Source organism: Thermobia domestica, chromosome 13, assembly GCF_964235325.1.
Source record: "Thermobia domestica chromosome 13, izTheDome1.hap1.1, whole genome shotgun sequence".
Classification (NCBI taxonomy): Eukaryota; Metazoa; Arthropoda; class Insecta; order Zygentoma; family Lepismatidae; genus Thermobia; species Thermobia domestica.
The window spans coordinates 72,801,402-72,814,116 of NC_137466.1; the positions used below are offsets into that span (position 1 = coordinate 72,801,402).

The window sequence follows — 12,715 nt, forward strand, 5'->3', positions numbered from 1 at the left end:
AATTTTTTTTTAACAAGCTCAGCTCGGCTCGCTTCAACTGAGAAGATGGCTCGAGCAGGCAAACTTGGGGTGAACAATCGGCTCGAGCTGGCTTGGTAGGGATGAGCCATTTGCTCGGTTCAGCTCAACTGAGCCGATGGCTCTAGCCGAGTCGGTTGGGTAAGCTGTTGGCTCGGCTCACTTCTCGGTTCGGGTCGATAGTGAATGAGCTCGAGTCGTTGACAATTCTAAACCCGGGCCGAGCAGTTTTGACGGTATTTGGCCAGTTTCCTATAACTTTTAACAGTGTTTGGCACGAGCCCGAATACTCAACCTAGACCCTCAACCGAAATTCAGAAGCTCGTGAACAATGTCCTTGACTCCTAGACTTCACGACTACCGAGGTTGCCAATCAACTAGTTTTTTAGTATCCAAATACAAACCGCCTATCTTTCTTTTTATATACAGTGTTGTTATAATTAATAATAATAATAATAATAATAATAATAATAATAATAATAATAATAATAATAATAATAATAATAATAGCGGTAGTAATAGTAGTACGGAAAATTGAAGTCATATTTTTTTCACATTTTTAAAGTTTCGGACCTAAAAGGAACGCGTTACTAACGCGTTACTTTCGAAGTAAAGTAACAGTTACTTTTTGGGGGCAAGTAACGCGTTACTAACGCGTTACATTTTAAGAGAAAGTAAAGTAACTTGTAACGCGTTACATTTTTACAAATAACTTACCCAACACTGGTTTAAAGTCGTTTCGAGCTGTGAAAGTGCCGGACAGAAGCGAGAAACAACAAAATATTGCAAAAATGCGTGCACGAAAACTGTATGCGAATATGCTTCGCAATTTTCGAGGGTGTCTCATTATGGATGACAAAACTTATGTTCTAGCCGAAAGTCAACAACTGCCAGGACCAAAATATTATGTGGCAAAGAGTCGAATGAACGTTTCTACAGACGTGAGAACCAAACGCACAGCAACATTTCCACTAAAGTTCTTGATATGGCAAGCAATTTGTTCCTGTGGAAAGAAAAGTGAGGCGTTCATCACTTCAGGGACAATTAATCAGGATATTTACATACCAGAATGTTTAGAAAACCGTCTTTTGCCGTTTATTAGGCGACATAATGCTAATACTATTTTCTGGCCCGATTTGACTACTCCTCATTACAGTCGCAGGGCTTTAGTATGGTATGAACACAATAATGTGAACGTTATGCCGAAAGCTGCCAATCCACCAAACTGCCCTGAACTTCGCCCCATTGAAAAATATTGGGCAGCAATGAAAAGAAAGTTGAAGGAGAGCAACGTAGCAGTGAAGAACGTGCAAGAATTCAAACGGCAGTGGAAATGTGCTAGTGATAAATTGGACAAATCATTGCAATTTGCCTTATGTCGCGTATTAAAGCAAAACTCATCCGTTTTTTCTTTCTTTCTTTTTTTTCTTTTTTCTTTCTTTTTTTTTTTTTTTTTCTGGACGTATTGAATACTGTTCTTTGGTGATAGAAACGAACATACACACCCCAACATATGTACAGAACATCTCACATAATTACAATTTTTTGTTTTTCTACCCATGAATGTTTTAATTGTTACATTTTTTTTCTGGGACACACTTTATCTTTTGTGAGATTATATGTATTGAAAGCCAAGTAACATTTAATAATGCCAAAAGTTCATCTTAGTGAAAAGACTACAGGCTAAATCATCGTCAAAGTATTGCAGTTTAAAAAAAAAAAAAAAAAGAAAGAAAGAAAGAAAGAAGTAAATGAGGTTCGGATTCGAACTAGGGTAAAAATATTTTCTACCTATTTTCGTTTGACAGGCAGTCGCTCTCTTCACTCAGCAGGTTTTGATGCGAAAATTGGTTTCCTATTACTACACATTGAAAAATTCTTCCCTAATGCGTCACTCCCGAGTCTAGAGAAAAGGGATTTTCTATGTTTGTGTAGAAAAACTTTGACTACAGTAAACTAAAAATGTTCAGCAAATAATACAGCCACTAATTTTAAACCAAAAAATGCCACATTTTCGGTCAGTTTCATTTCCACTTCAGACCCTTTTACTTAATGTTAAAATCAATTTCGCAGTTTCGTTCGCTTCGTTGTTTGAAAAGTCTTCTGAAAAGCATGATTGCCAGGATACACTCAATCGAGTTTTTTCTTTTTCTTATATTTTTATTATTTGTAAATATTTCTTGGGAACATTTTCATACAGGGAATGCTTTCTGTCATCTGCTCCACATAATAATCACTCAACTTTAGCCAAAGGCGGGAAAAAAGTGAACTACAGTATATGTCAAAGTTTACTGTGCATAAGTGTACATTTAAAGGTTCTTTGGCATATACTTTTCACTTTCACATCCAGAAATTGAAGGCCAAGTCCGGAAACCTTGCACCAAGAAACTAGTTCTCTTCTACCAACTCATTTCTCATCAAATTGTTTATCAAGATAATATATCATCTGAAGAGACCAAAGAGACGTAAAGAAGCATAATAAATGTCTCGTTCGTTCAATTCTGGAATTAGATATGTCTACAAAGTTGCCAAGTATGCGTTTCCAGTGACAGTGTCTTTCTTTCGTTAAATATATATATATATATTAAGAGTTCCTTGGAAATGGTACATCATACATTAATCAATCTTTGGGTTGATGTTGGTGTGTGGATGCTGCCCCAAATTCTACAGTTATTTCTGTCCATCTACACAAATCCAGCGCTGTGGCATCATTTTGTATCAGATTACAATTTCGCAAAATGTGGGAAACTTCCTCACTTAAGTCTTGTATCATTCGTGCCTTACATAGTTTAGCTGTAGGCCGTTTACATATTATCTTAAATGTTATATTAACACTCAATTCTAATTCTGTAGCTCTTATTCTGGTATTTTTTCTTTCTTCTTTTTCCTTATTTATTTTCCTTCTAACCATACCGCCTTCACTGATTCAACTACACACATGCTCACATGGTGGCTGCACATCTGCTACTATGTGTGGATCAGCGATTTCCAGTTTGAACTTCTTAAATTACCACTTATTATTCCTGTCATCCGGAACTTACTTTCTGTAAAATTTTCTGGAATTCCCTGCACACTTCCACATACGATATTTCTTTAGTAAGGCACAGACCACACCGCCTCTTCTTTTGCGTTAATCAACTTCTGTTTGTTGTTCGTAAGAAGCTGACGCAATTATACGAATTCCAAAATTTTAAATTATTACATTCACTTTACAAGACATTTAATGCTGATGTGACCCTCTGTCCCAATTTCATGATACTCCTACATGTTGTTCTTTGGACAATATGACGACCATAGTTTCATTTTATATTACCTTCATTTATGCACTGATCTGTGCCTAGCAGAACTTCAAAACTACTGTGAACACACTAATCGGAAATTCTTTCGAATTTCTGGATAAGTTTTTCACATCTTCGAATCATCTGTGACTCAAAATAAAATCTGCCTCTGCATACAACCGTATATCTAAAATGTTGATATATTTCTGGTAATCTACACAAAACGTGGTTCCTTGTAAAATATATATACAAATATTTAAAGATCTTATAATTAGTAAATATAAAAAAATTTAAGATGTAAGTTTCACATGTAATCAAAATAGAACGGGAAATTTTCAATTGGCATGAGGGAAATTAGAAAGCTTATAAACATAGTCTCTCTCTTAAGAGGCAGTTATCATTGACGTACAATAACACACAAATAAACGTAATCCATCTGTTCCTCTTTTCAATTTATCTGCTTCAAATCATCTGTCAACTATGTATGCTTTCACAAGCAGAAGTTATACAGGGAATGCAATTACTAGTACTAGAAAGCAATGCCATTCATATGAATAAAAACAAATTCATCAATCAGAGAAAGATATGTCTACTTTGCCTCTTGCCATTGTTACACTTTCAAGTTCTAGTAGTAAAAATATTAGAAAATGTTGCCATAACAATGTATGGTAATACACACACTATACAGCAGTTGGAATATCTTTAACAGTGCAATAGAATGAAATATTTCAATTTTACGTCTCATGTTATGCTCTGTAGGCTAAAGGACACGGATGGATTAATGAAAATGAATTATCATGAAATAATTGGTGGGATGAAAATGTGTCCCACGGACACGATGTGAAGTCACTACTACACAGAACTCAAGTGGTTATCTAGGCCAGAATTAGTATTAACCAATATTAGGAAAGTTTTACGGATGGATGGGAGACTCCTCTTTTTGTCCAATGTGCTTATAATGATAATTATAATTCTTTATTATATCAGCTTTGCCTATTATACTATAATTAGATAATAAACTAATCGCTGAGCAAAGCAAACGGTTTTTTTTATTATAAAACATGGTTTTACAGTAATTTTATGATACATAATATTACCATTCATGAAGGAGACGGTATACTTTACTGAAATATATAGAGAATTATGGATCCTTTAAGCACTTAAGCTGTTATGACGTGTTGACCTGCATAAGTTGGCCAAAGCAAGCAGCGAGATTAAACTTGAAACTTAATTGAGGATTTTCCACCCTAATGGCTCGAAATGGAACACTACAAGGATTGTCAATAAAATTTCTGATCTGGCTCGAAAGGGAGCTGTTCTGATACATGTATTTGATATACGTTAAGTGGCAATTTTCTTACGGAGATGATCATCATATGAAACGAATGATGATAATGAAATTGATAGTGAACGAACAATACGTAACATAAATGCCCTAACGGACATCGAACGCCCAACAAGCAGGTCTTGCGATCGCTTGATATGCCACCTGGTTGCTCTAACTGTTGTACAGGATTTACTTTTCATGTGGAATTGTGACAGGTAAGGTATGTGTAACCTACCCTACACTGTCTGTGTCGGGAGTGTTTGATGGCCAAACAAACTCATGAACACAAGAAACTATATCGCTAGACTGGTCCCCTGTATTCGACTGTGAAAAAATAAGATGAATGAAATGAAATGAATTCAAAGGTAGACGATAGTTCATCGGTGGCGAATTACGTTAAGTGCTGCCACAGACAAGAAAATCACGGAAGTGTACGATATTATTATTAAGTATTCTGCCTTTTAGCAGATCCTGGGACTAATGAATTTTTATTTTTTGTTTGGGCCTGCAAATGTTTCTTCCATGTTTCTTAATTTTCAGCTGCTGCTTTTAACTCCCAATATTTTCTTCTATTTTTCAAATCATCAATCGTGTTCTTTCTACTCCTCGTTTTCCTTTCACCTTTCTTTCAGTGGCACTATGAAGAAGACAATTTCTTCGCAAGATGGATACAATCCAATTGGAATTCCTACGAAGGATGCTAGCTAAAAGTATCTTCTTCTTTCCTAGTGGTGGACAAACACCGTGCCCGTGGGTTTTCTCGAGGTTCTCCCGTTTCCTCCCATTTTCTTCATTCCACCATTTCACTCATTTCTCATTATCACCGTCTCCTTTAGCCTAACCGGCATAGCCGTGGGACGTTAAACTTAAAGATTTCATTTTTTTTCTTCTTTCCTATCCGTTTTAAAACATCTTCGTTTGTTACTCTCTCGTCCATATAATCTTCATCTTCCCCCAACATCACATTTCGGAACTCTCTAAATATTTCTTCTCTAACTTCCGTTATGTCCAAGTCTCTGAATCATACAGTCCAATACTCCATATATAGCACTTGACCAACTTCTTCCTTAGTCCAATATTAAGGCTGCTAGTTAAAAGAGATCTTTTCTTGTTGAATGCTTCTTTGGCTATGGCAATTCTTGGCCTAATCTCTTTGGTGCTGTAAGCTTCTCTCGCTTAGATTCTTGAAATGCCTGACCTCTTCAAGTTCTTTTTTTCGATGTTGATTTGCATTCCACATAATTTCCCAGTGCCAACTATTTCGTCAATCATCTGTAGTCTTTCTTCGGTTTTACTGCATACCTGATCTTAATAATCTGCCCTCCAATCTTGAAATCTCCAATTCCCATAAATGCTTCTTTCATTAAACATCCATTATAAATATTGAATCGATTTTCTTTAGTATTTTCAGTCGAAAGCTTTTTGCCTGTCGATGAAGCACAAACACAACTCTTCTTCTATGTCAAGAATTGATTCTGATATAATTAACTCAATAGCATTTCTTTTCCTTTCCGGAATCCAAATTGATTTTCCTTTAACACCTCTTCTATCTTACTTTCCAATCGCCTGTTCAGTGTGCACGCAATAATCTTTCCAGTGTGGGGAAATGAGGCCAATTGTTCTATGATTTTTCTCTTTGGTAATGCAACGATTGTAACATCACGAAAATCCTTTGGCCAATCTCCAATCAGATAGATCTTGTTAATATGTGTTAATATTCCATTGTCTCCTAATCCCTTGAGCAAATCTGTTGGTATATCGTCGTATCCAGTGGCCTTCCTCCTTCACATGTCTTTGATGGCTTGTACTACTTCACCTTTCAATATAATGGATCCTTTTCCTTCATCATCCATCTCTTCCTCTGCTTCGATGGAAATATCTTCGAGGTAGTTTTTCTGATCATACAGATCTTTATGTATTCCTCTCAAATTCGAACATCCTTTGATGGTAAGTGACTACATGACTTTGTTGATCTTCGATTCCAAACGTGCGTACACTTTGCTAGCTTTCCCTCCTAATCTCTGTGCTTTCTGATCCATCAGATCATATCTGCCGCGCAGCTGAAGTTCCATTATTTCTTCACATATCTGTTCCATGTACTTTTCTTTGGCTTTGTCCGTCTCTCTTGTCAATTAAATCCAGCCTTCTGTATTCTTTGATGTCCGTGATTTTCGCCCTTCTGGGTTCCTCAATCTCCTTAAGCATCGCTTGAATTATGCATGGGTTTCTCGGTGTTCTTTCCATCTTGCCAATATTATTGTAGAGTATGTCTAGTAGAATCTGTTTAACTTTTCCCCAACCATTTTCTACATTGCCCACCACATCGCCCAAGGCACAAAATTTTTCTTCAATCTCTTCTTTCGCTTCACTGTCCATATGAAATCGCCAACTGATATAGCAAACTAATGCAACACATCTAAAGAAAGAAACATGTACATGTCATAATTCACGATCATCTACACATCGACAAGATATTATACACTGAGTTTTGAATGGTGAATCAAAAACGTCATAGAGTGGTCTTGTCTGAGGCAAATTTGCAACTCACGCGCACAGAGTGAAAGATTTCCTGAGTAGACTTGTGACCCAGGATGAAACGTGATGCCAGGATTTCGAGCTTACAACAAAAAGCAACAATAAAGACAGTGGAAACATATTTTCTTCAAATAAGTTTGTCACGATTATTATTATTCGTGATTGTTCAAGCGTCTTTGGCAGCAAATCCAATTGAAACGCTCTGACAAATTGGAAAAGAGGTTACTTTCTCCAAGACAAAGATCCATGCATACCACAATACTGCAACTTCATGACTGCTGTCAACACAGTAGCAATAGTTCGAGCTTCATCATCAACTGTTTTGCTCAAACTGATAACTTCAGAGTACTATCTATTTTCTGTCAAGTACACACATTTGAAAGATAAGCATTTTACCAATAACGTTGTTGTCATTGATGCTGCAGCTGAACGAATGGCTAGACGCATAATTTTTATTTATTGTAACCACTGTTATTGATTTACTTTTACAGTGATTCAGAGTGGTTGAAAAACGTATATTCAAGTGCAGGGAAAATATGCTTATTGCACACACAATATTTGCCCAATATCATGTGTTCCTCCCTGACTAGAAAGAAGTTTTACGAACCTATCTTTATATCTTTATGATTTGTAAACTTTGTACTTTCCTTTTTAATAATATTATTTAGTATGGAAAATACACATTGCTATACGAGCAAAGAATTCAAAAGGTTAACTAAATATTACATGGAAATGAATATTATATGATCCATCCTCGCCTTTTGATAAAATGAGTAATAACAACATAACAGAATATGAATCATATCGGTCACAAGTGTATTGTAAAGACTACTCCCGATGTTGGTTTAAAGTGACTCATAGTAACCTCGATTTGATGCATATAAAATGAGAATAAATTGGTCATCCTAACCACACAACTTTTCTTACCTTTGTCCTTTAGATATTTTTTCAGCTCGGAAATTGTTGGACTCATGCCAAGCGACCTCATAATTATTGTCAATTCGTCCAGAGTTCGAATCTGCCCATTCCTGGCGAACAGATAAAAGCATTCCCGGAACTCTGAAAGAGCAATATTAAACAAACAGATGTTAGCAAGGAGTTCCATCACACACACATATATATATATATATGTACCGGGTGAATCGAAAGTCCGGGACCATACGAATGAAGATACAAAAAATGGAAAGAGAAGGAAGTTGTTGGATATAGGTGAATTTCAATCTAAAATGGTGGATTTTTTTTTCCCAATCGCACTAGCCGTTCGGGTTTAATATTGGTAAGTTACTCTATATTAAATAAAGAAATTCATTACGCTGTTCGAAATGAATGTTTCGAACAGCAAGCCAATTGACACTGTGTACGAGCACATTGTTGTGTGAGGGAACCTAGAACACCTCAAATCCATTCCACAGCAATAGTGTTGTTAATATGAAGGCTCAAGGGTACAGCCTGCTGAACTGGCAACATTGCTTTTTATATTACTATTTAACATAGGGCGCCTTACTACTGTGAAGCCCAAACGGTTAGTGCGATTGGGAAAATTTCATTTTAGATTGAAAACTGCCTATCTCCAACTACTCTCCTATCATTTTTTTTTCTTCTTTATATCTACTCATAACGGACTTGGCATATGGCCCAGGACTTTCGATACACCCGGTAAATACAATAAACAAAAAACGAGTCCACGAGTCCACCGTTAGTTTCAACGCGAAATATAACGAATTTACATCATCTTGAAGTTTCAACGCCATCTTGGGTATTCCAGTTTCTCAGATACTTTATGTATATTATAATTTCGAATGATAAATACGTTCCGTATGCGGAATATTAGCTGGAGCTTCTAATATCTTTAGAGCTTTTGAGAAAATAAGATAAAAAGCTTAGGATTTTATTAAGTTCTACCCAACTTCTACAATTTATTCTCGTGTTTCATTGTTAATTGTTTTCAGTATAAAATGAGACCAACACAGATTTCGTTATTTAGTAAATACATTGAATTCCTAATGCCTTTTAAACACTAGAGGTTTGAAATCTATTTAATTCACCTCAATGTTGTTAAATAATATACGAAGAGTAGAACTTGAAATATTAAAATGAAATTAACTTTCCATTTTTTAACGTCCCATGATTACCCCCCTTTGGCCAGAGACGGATGACTAATGAAACTGAATGATTATGAAAAAAACGTGCAATGAGAATGTAAGAGCAACCGAAAGAACCTTGAGAAAACTCAAGAACACAATGTTGTCCACCATCTACTCATTCATTTAAAGTTAAGGCTAATGTTGCTTAGAGTATACAAAATAGTATCCAAAGAAAATAAAATTCACGAAAAAATAAAAATAGTACACGATTTAAGGAAGCAAAATGGGCACTCACAATTAACTTTGAATAAATGGCGAACTCAGGCATTAAAGATCAATGAAGGCATTAAAGATCAATGAGAGAAACAGAGAAGAAAAAAAAAACAACAACAATAAGGAGTAAGTGAAGAGCCGTACCAACATGGCTTACACTTTCGTATAGATTGGAAAAATATGAATTTAGAGTAGCACAAAAATCATCTATCTATATATTAAAATGCTAGAAAAGTTTATAGGTTTGTGGATGTTTATATGCTTGTAGCCAATCTTTTCGACAGTGAGTTCTTGGGAACCATAGGATTGCAAATTTTGTGTACACTGTTCAGTTATAATTAAATATTTATTTTTAAAAAAATGGCCGTTATTTCTTTATTACATTTTTAGGGGTACACTGGAAATTTTAAAAAAGTAAAGCATCATATCCTTCCAGTTACACATTTCAGGCCAAATTATAATGAAAAACGAAGGATAATCATTCCTCCAGTCTAAGATGAATCCTTATTGTTTGGATTGTTTTGCCCAATGAACACCATATTAACACTGACATTATAATTAATTGTGTGTGTAATGTATTTGCTTATTACGTACTTGATACGTGAAGAAAGAAAACACTGATCATACATGAATTAGAAACTCCAACTGGAAGTAAGCTCAAGTCTTGCAAACAATGCGAGATATTGAAAAATAATCGAAAAAATCTCCCCTTTATGGTACCCCTTGCTGATTTTTATCAAGATGTCTTTCACTTGTGTCTGAAAAAGGGCATGTACAGATGTTGTTAGGAATGACAAGGAGATTCATGCTCATGTGTGAATGATGCGCTGTGTAGAGAGTGCAGCTTTAGCTAGTAAATTCATAAAAGTATGTTACAAATTATAAACATTATTATTTAGAAAACCAAACCCCTTCAGGCATTTACTCGGTGACGTGTGAGTGTAAACACACTTACATACGCGTCACTAAAAGAAATATAGTAACAAGGATAAAAGAACATCTGAGAGGCTCAAAGAAATGCGATATAGGGTCTATCAAGAAATCTAATGCAAACTAAACATTTCACAAACAAGGTAACATACTTCACAAGAGATCTTCACAAAACAGAAAAAAATATGTATGAGGTATATTTTATAAGGACCAGGAACCCTGAATTAAAACATGATAGCGGAATGTTAGGTAAGTTATGGGATCGAATCATTCCATACGACAAACCGCAGAATCACCACTGACCAAAAATTCAACAAACTACTCATTAATATTTAGTAATTTCTTGAACATATAATAAGAATATATGAACGCAGAGAGTGGAAGAGTAAATGCGATAAAGTGGATCTATTGGGATTCACACGAGAGACTTCCGGGTTTATCTGCGAAAATACGCAGCCTACAAGGGTATGGGGGAGAGCACCAACAAGAGTCGAAAATGACAGGGAAGATCATTTGATTGTTAGTGCCAAAAAACAAACAAGATGTGACCACAAAAATGTACCAAAAGTGCAATATTGCATTGCACTCCGGATGTTCCTTAGAATTTCATACACGATAAAATCACGTTATCGAGACTCTTTGTCTTTCTCAGATTTAGGGACTCCAATCTTGGCTAGATAGGGGTGACAAAACTCATTGGCATAATTTTCAATGTGAGTATATGATTTGGATTATTCACTTTATATGTAATAAATATATTGTCCATATCTCATTCAACATAATATTGTATGCTCTATATAAAAACTAGAAATTAGTTAATTAAAAAAAAAACTTTAATAATAAATATCAATACAGTCACTCAAACTCGAAGTTTGTATTAGTTTTTACCTAAATTTATACCTACCCTGTCGTGCCCGCTGTTCCATTATTGAAACAAGGTTAATCAGGTGGTTAATGTGGGTTAACAAAAAGTTAATCACTGCATTGGACTAACAGTTCCCAATTAAGGAAAATATCAAAAACATACGAAATTTGTGAACAAAAAATTAATTTGGGAAGAAATGGGTTAAGTCGTTGTATTCCTTTAACTTGGACTAATAAAAGTCATGGTGAACTAACTTGGACTGAATTAGTTCTTCTGTATTCTGCAGTATTTTGAAATTGTCCATATGCAATTCTATATAATGGTTTCACATGTGCAACTGTTTATCGTTATGTCATTCTGAAATAGCTCTTGACAATTATATTAACAAGTATGGAAAGATCAGTACAGTACCACAACGTATTTTTATTAGGAGTCCTTCATGAGTGGGTCGGCAGACGTATCGCATTTGTGGCCAATTAGTCCCGGTTTCGAGTCCAAATGGAGAACAATTTCTCTCGGATGTAAGCCGAGAAGCGGTTTGGATTCCGCTTTAAGCTTATGTGAGCCCTTCCAGCATAACTCGGTTATTTTATATAACACCACGGGAAAACAAACTTATTTCTGTCCATATGTCATATAAATACATAGAGCACGTTATTTAAACAAAAACAAAAAAATAGTTTTTAAAAAAACGGTTTAAACCAAAATAACCGGTTTTTTTTCTCAATAAAAACCACGGTTTTTGCTAACCTTGGTCTGTACTTATATTTGTACAGATAATTTAAAAAAAAAAAAAAAAAAAAAAAAATGTGACCCAAAAACTAAATTTTGTGACTTTTGTGACCAATAGCTTCGAACCATGACGAGAAATAAAATACGATACAGTGGCGGATACACAGCACAGTTTATATAGTTCCCTACTACATTATCTCGCCTCCAAGAGATCGCGCCAACACATAGTTACATATTTGTTGTATCTTTTACTATTACGAGGATTTCCGTAATAGACTATATCTCTGTTAAAGTGGCCATCACCACAGGACATGAAGTCTTTGTTTAATTTTATGTCTATTTGGGTCAGAATATACTAAAGTAATATACTTACCATCAATGTCTTGCTCTCGAAAATAACGAGCCTGTAAAGAAAAACGAAATAAAAAGTCAGTACCACGATAAATATATTACAATCAGTATATAAAATAACATATACATTTTTTAGCGATTAATTTAAACATTTTAATGATGTTTGTTGAAAATTTCTGAGAGAACTTTCCTTACTTCTCTCAAATTTGATTTTCTCTAACCCAAAACTGCATCACTAATAATGAATAAAATTTTAAATATAGTATAACAAATATTTTTAAATATAGTATAGTATTATTTAAAACGGAACACAAAAGATGTT

The 12,715-nt window shown here is 35.0% G+C and overlaps 1 protein-coding gene across 2 annotated transcripts in view; it reads right to left on the reverse strand.

Moving 5' to 3' along the window:
* Positions 1–12,715, reverse strand: part of LOC145668242 (calmodulin-like protein 4) — a 41,268-nt gene that overhangs the window by 26,391 nt on the left and 2,162 nt on the right. For both annotated transcript variants that reach the window (XM_081735915.1, XM_081735914.1), the window contains exons 2-3: positions 12,416–12,446; positions 8,086–8,217 (exon numbers count right to left, since the gene is read on the reverse strand). In XM_081735915.1, coding sequence (XP_081592041.1) covers positions 8,086–8,217; positions 12,416–12,446 — 163 coding nt within the window. The remainder of the gene's footprint in view (positions 1–8,085; positions 8,218–12,415; positions 12,447–12,715) is intronic.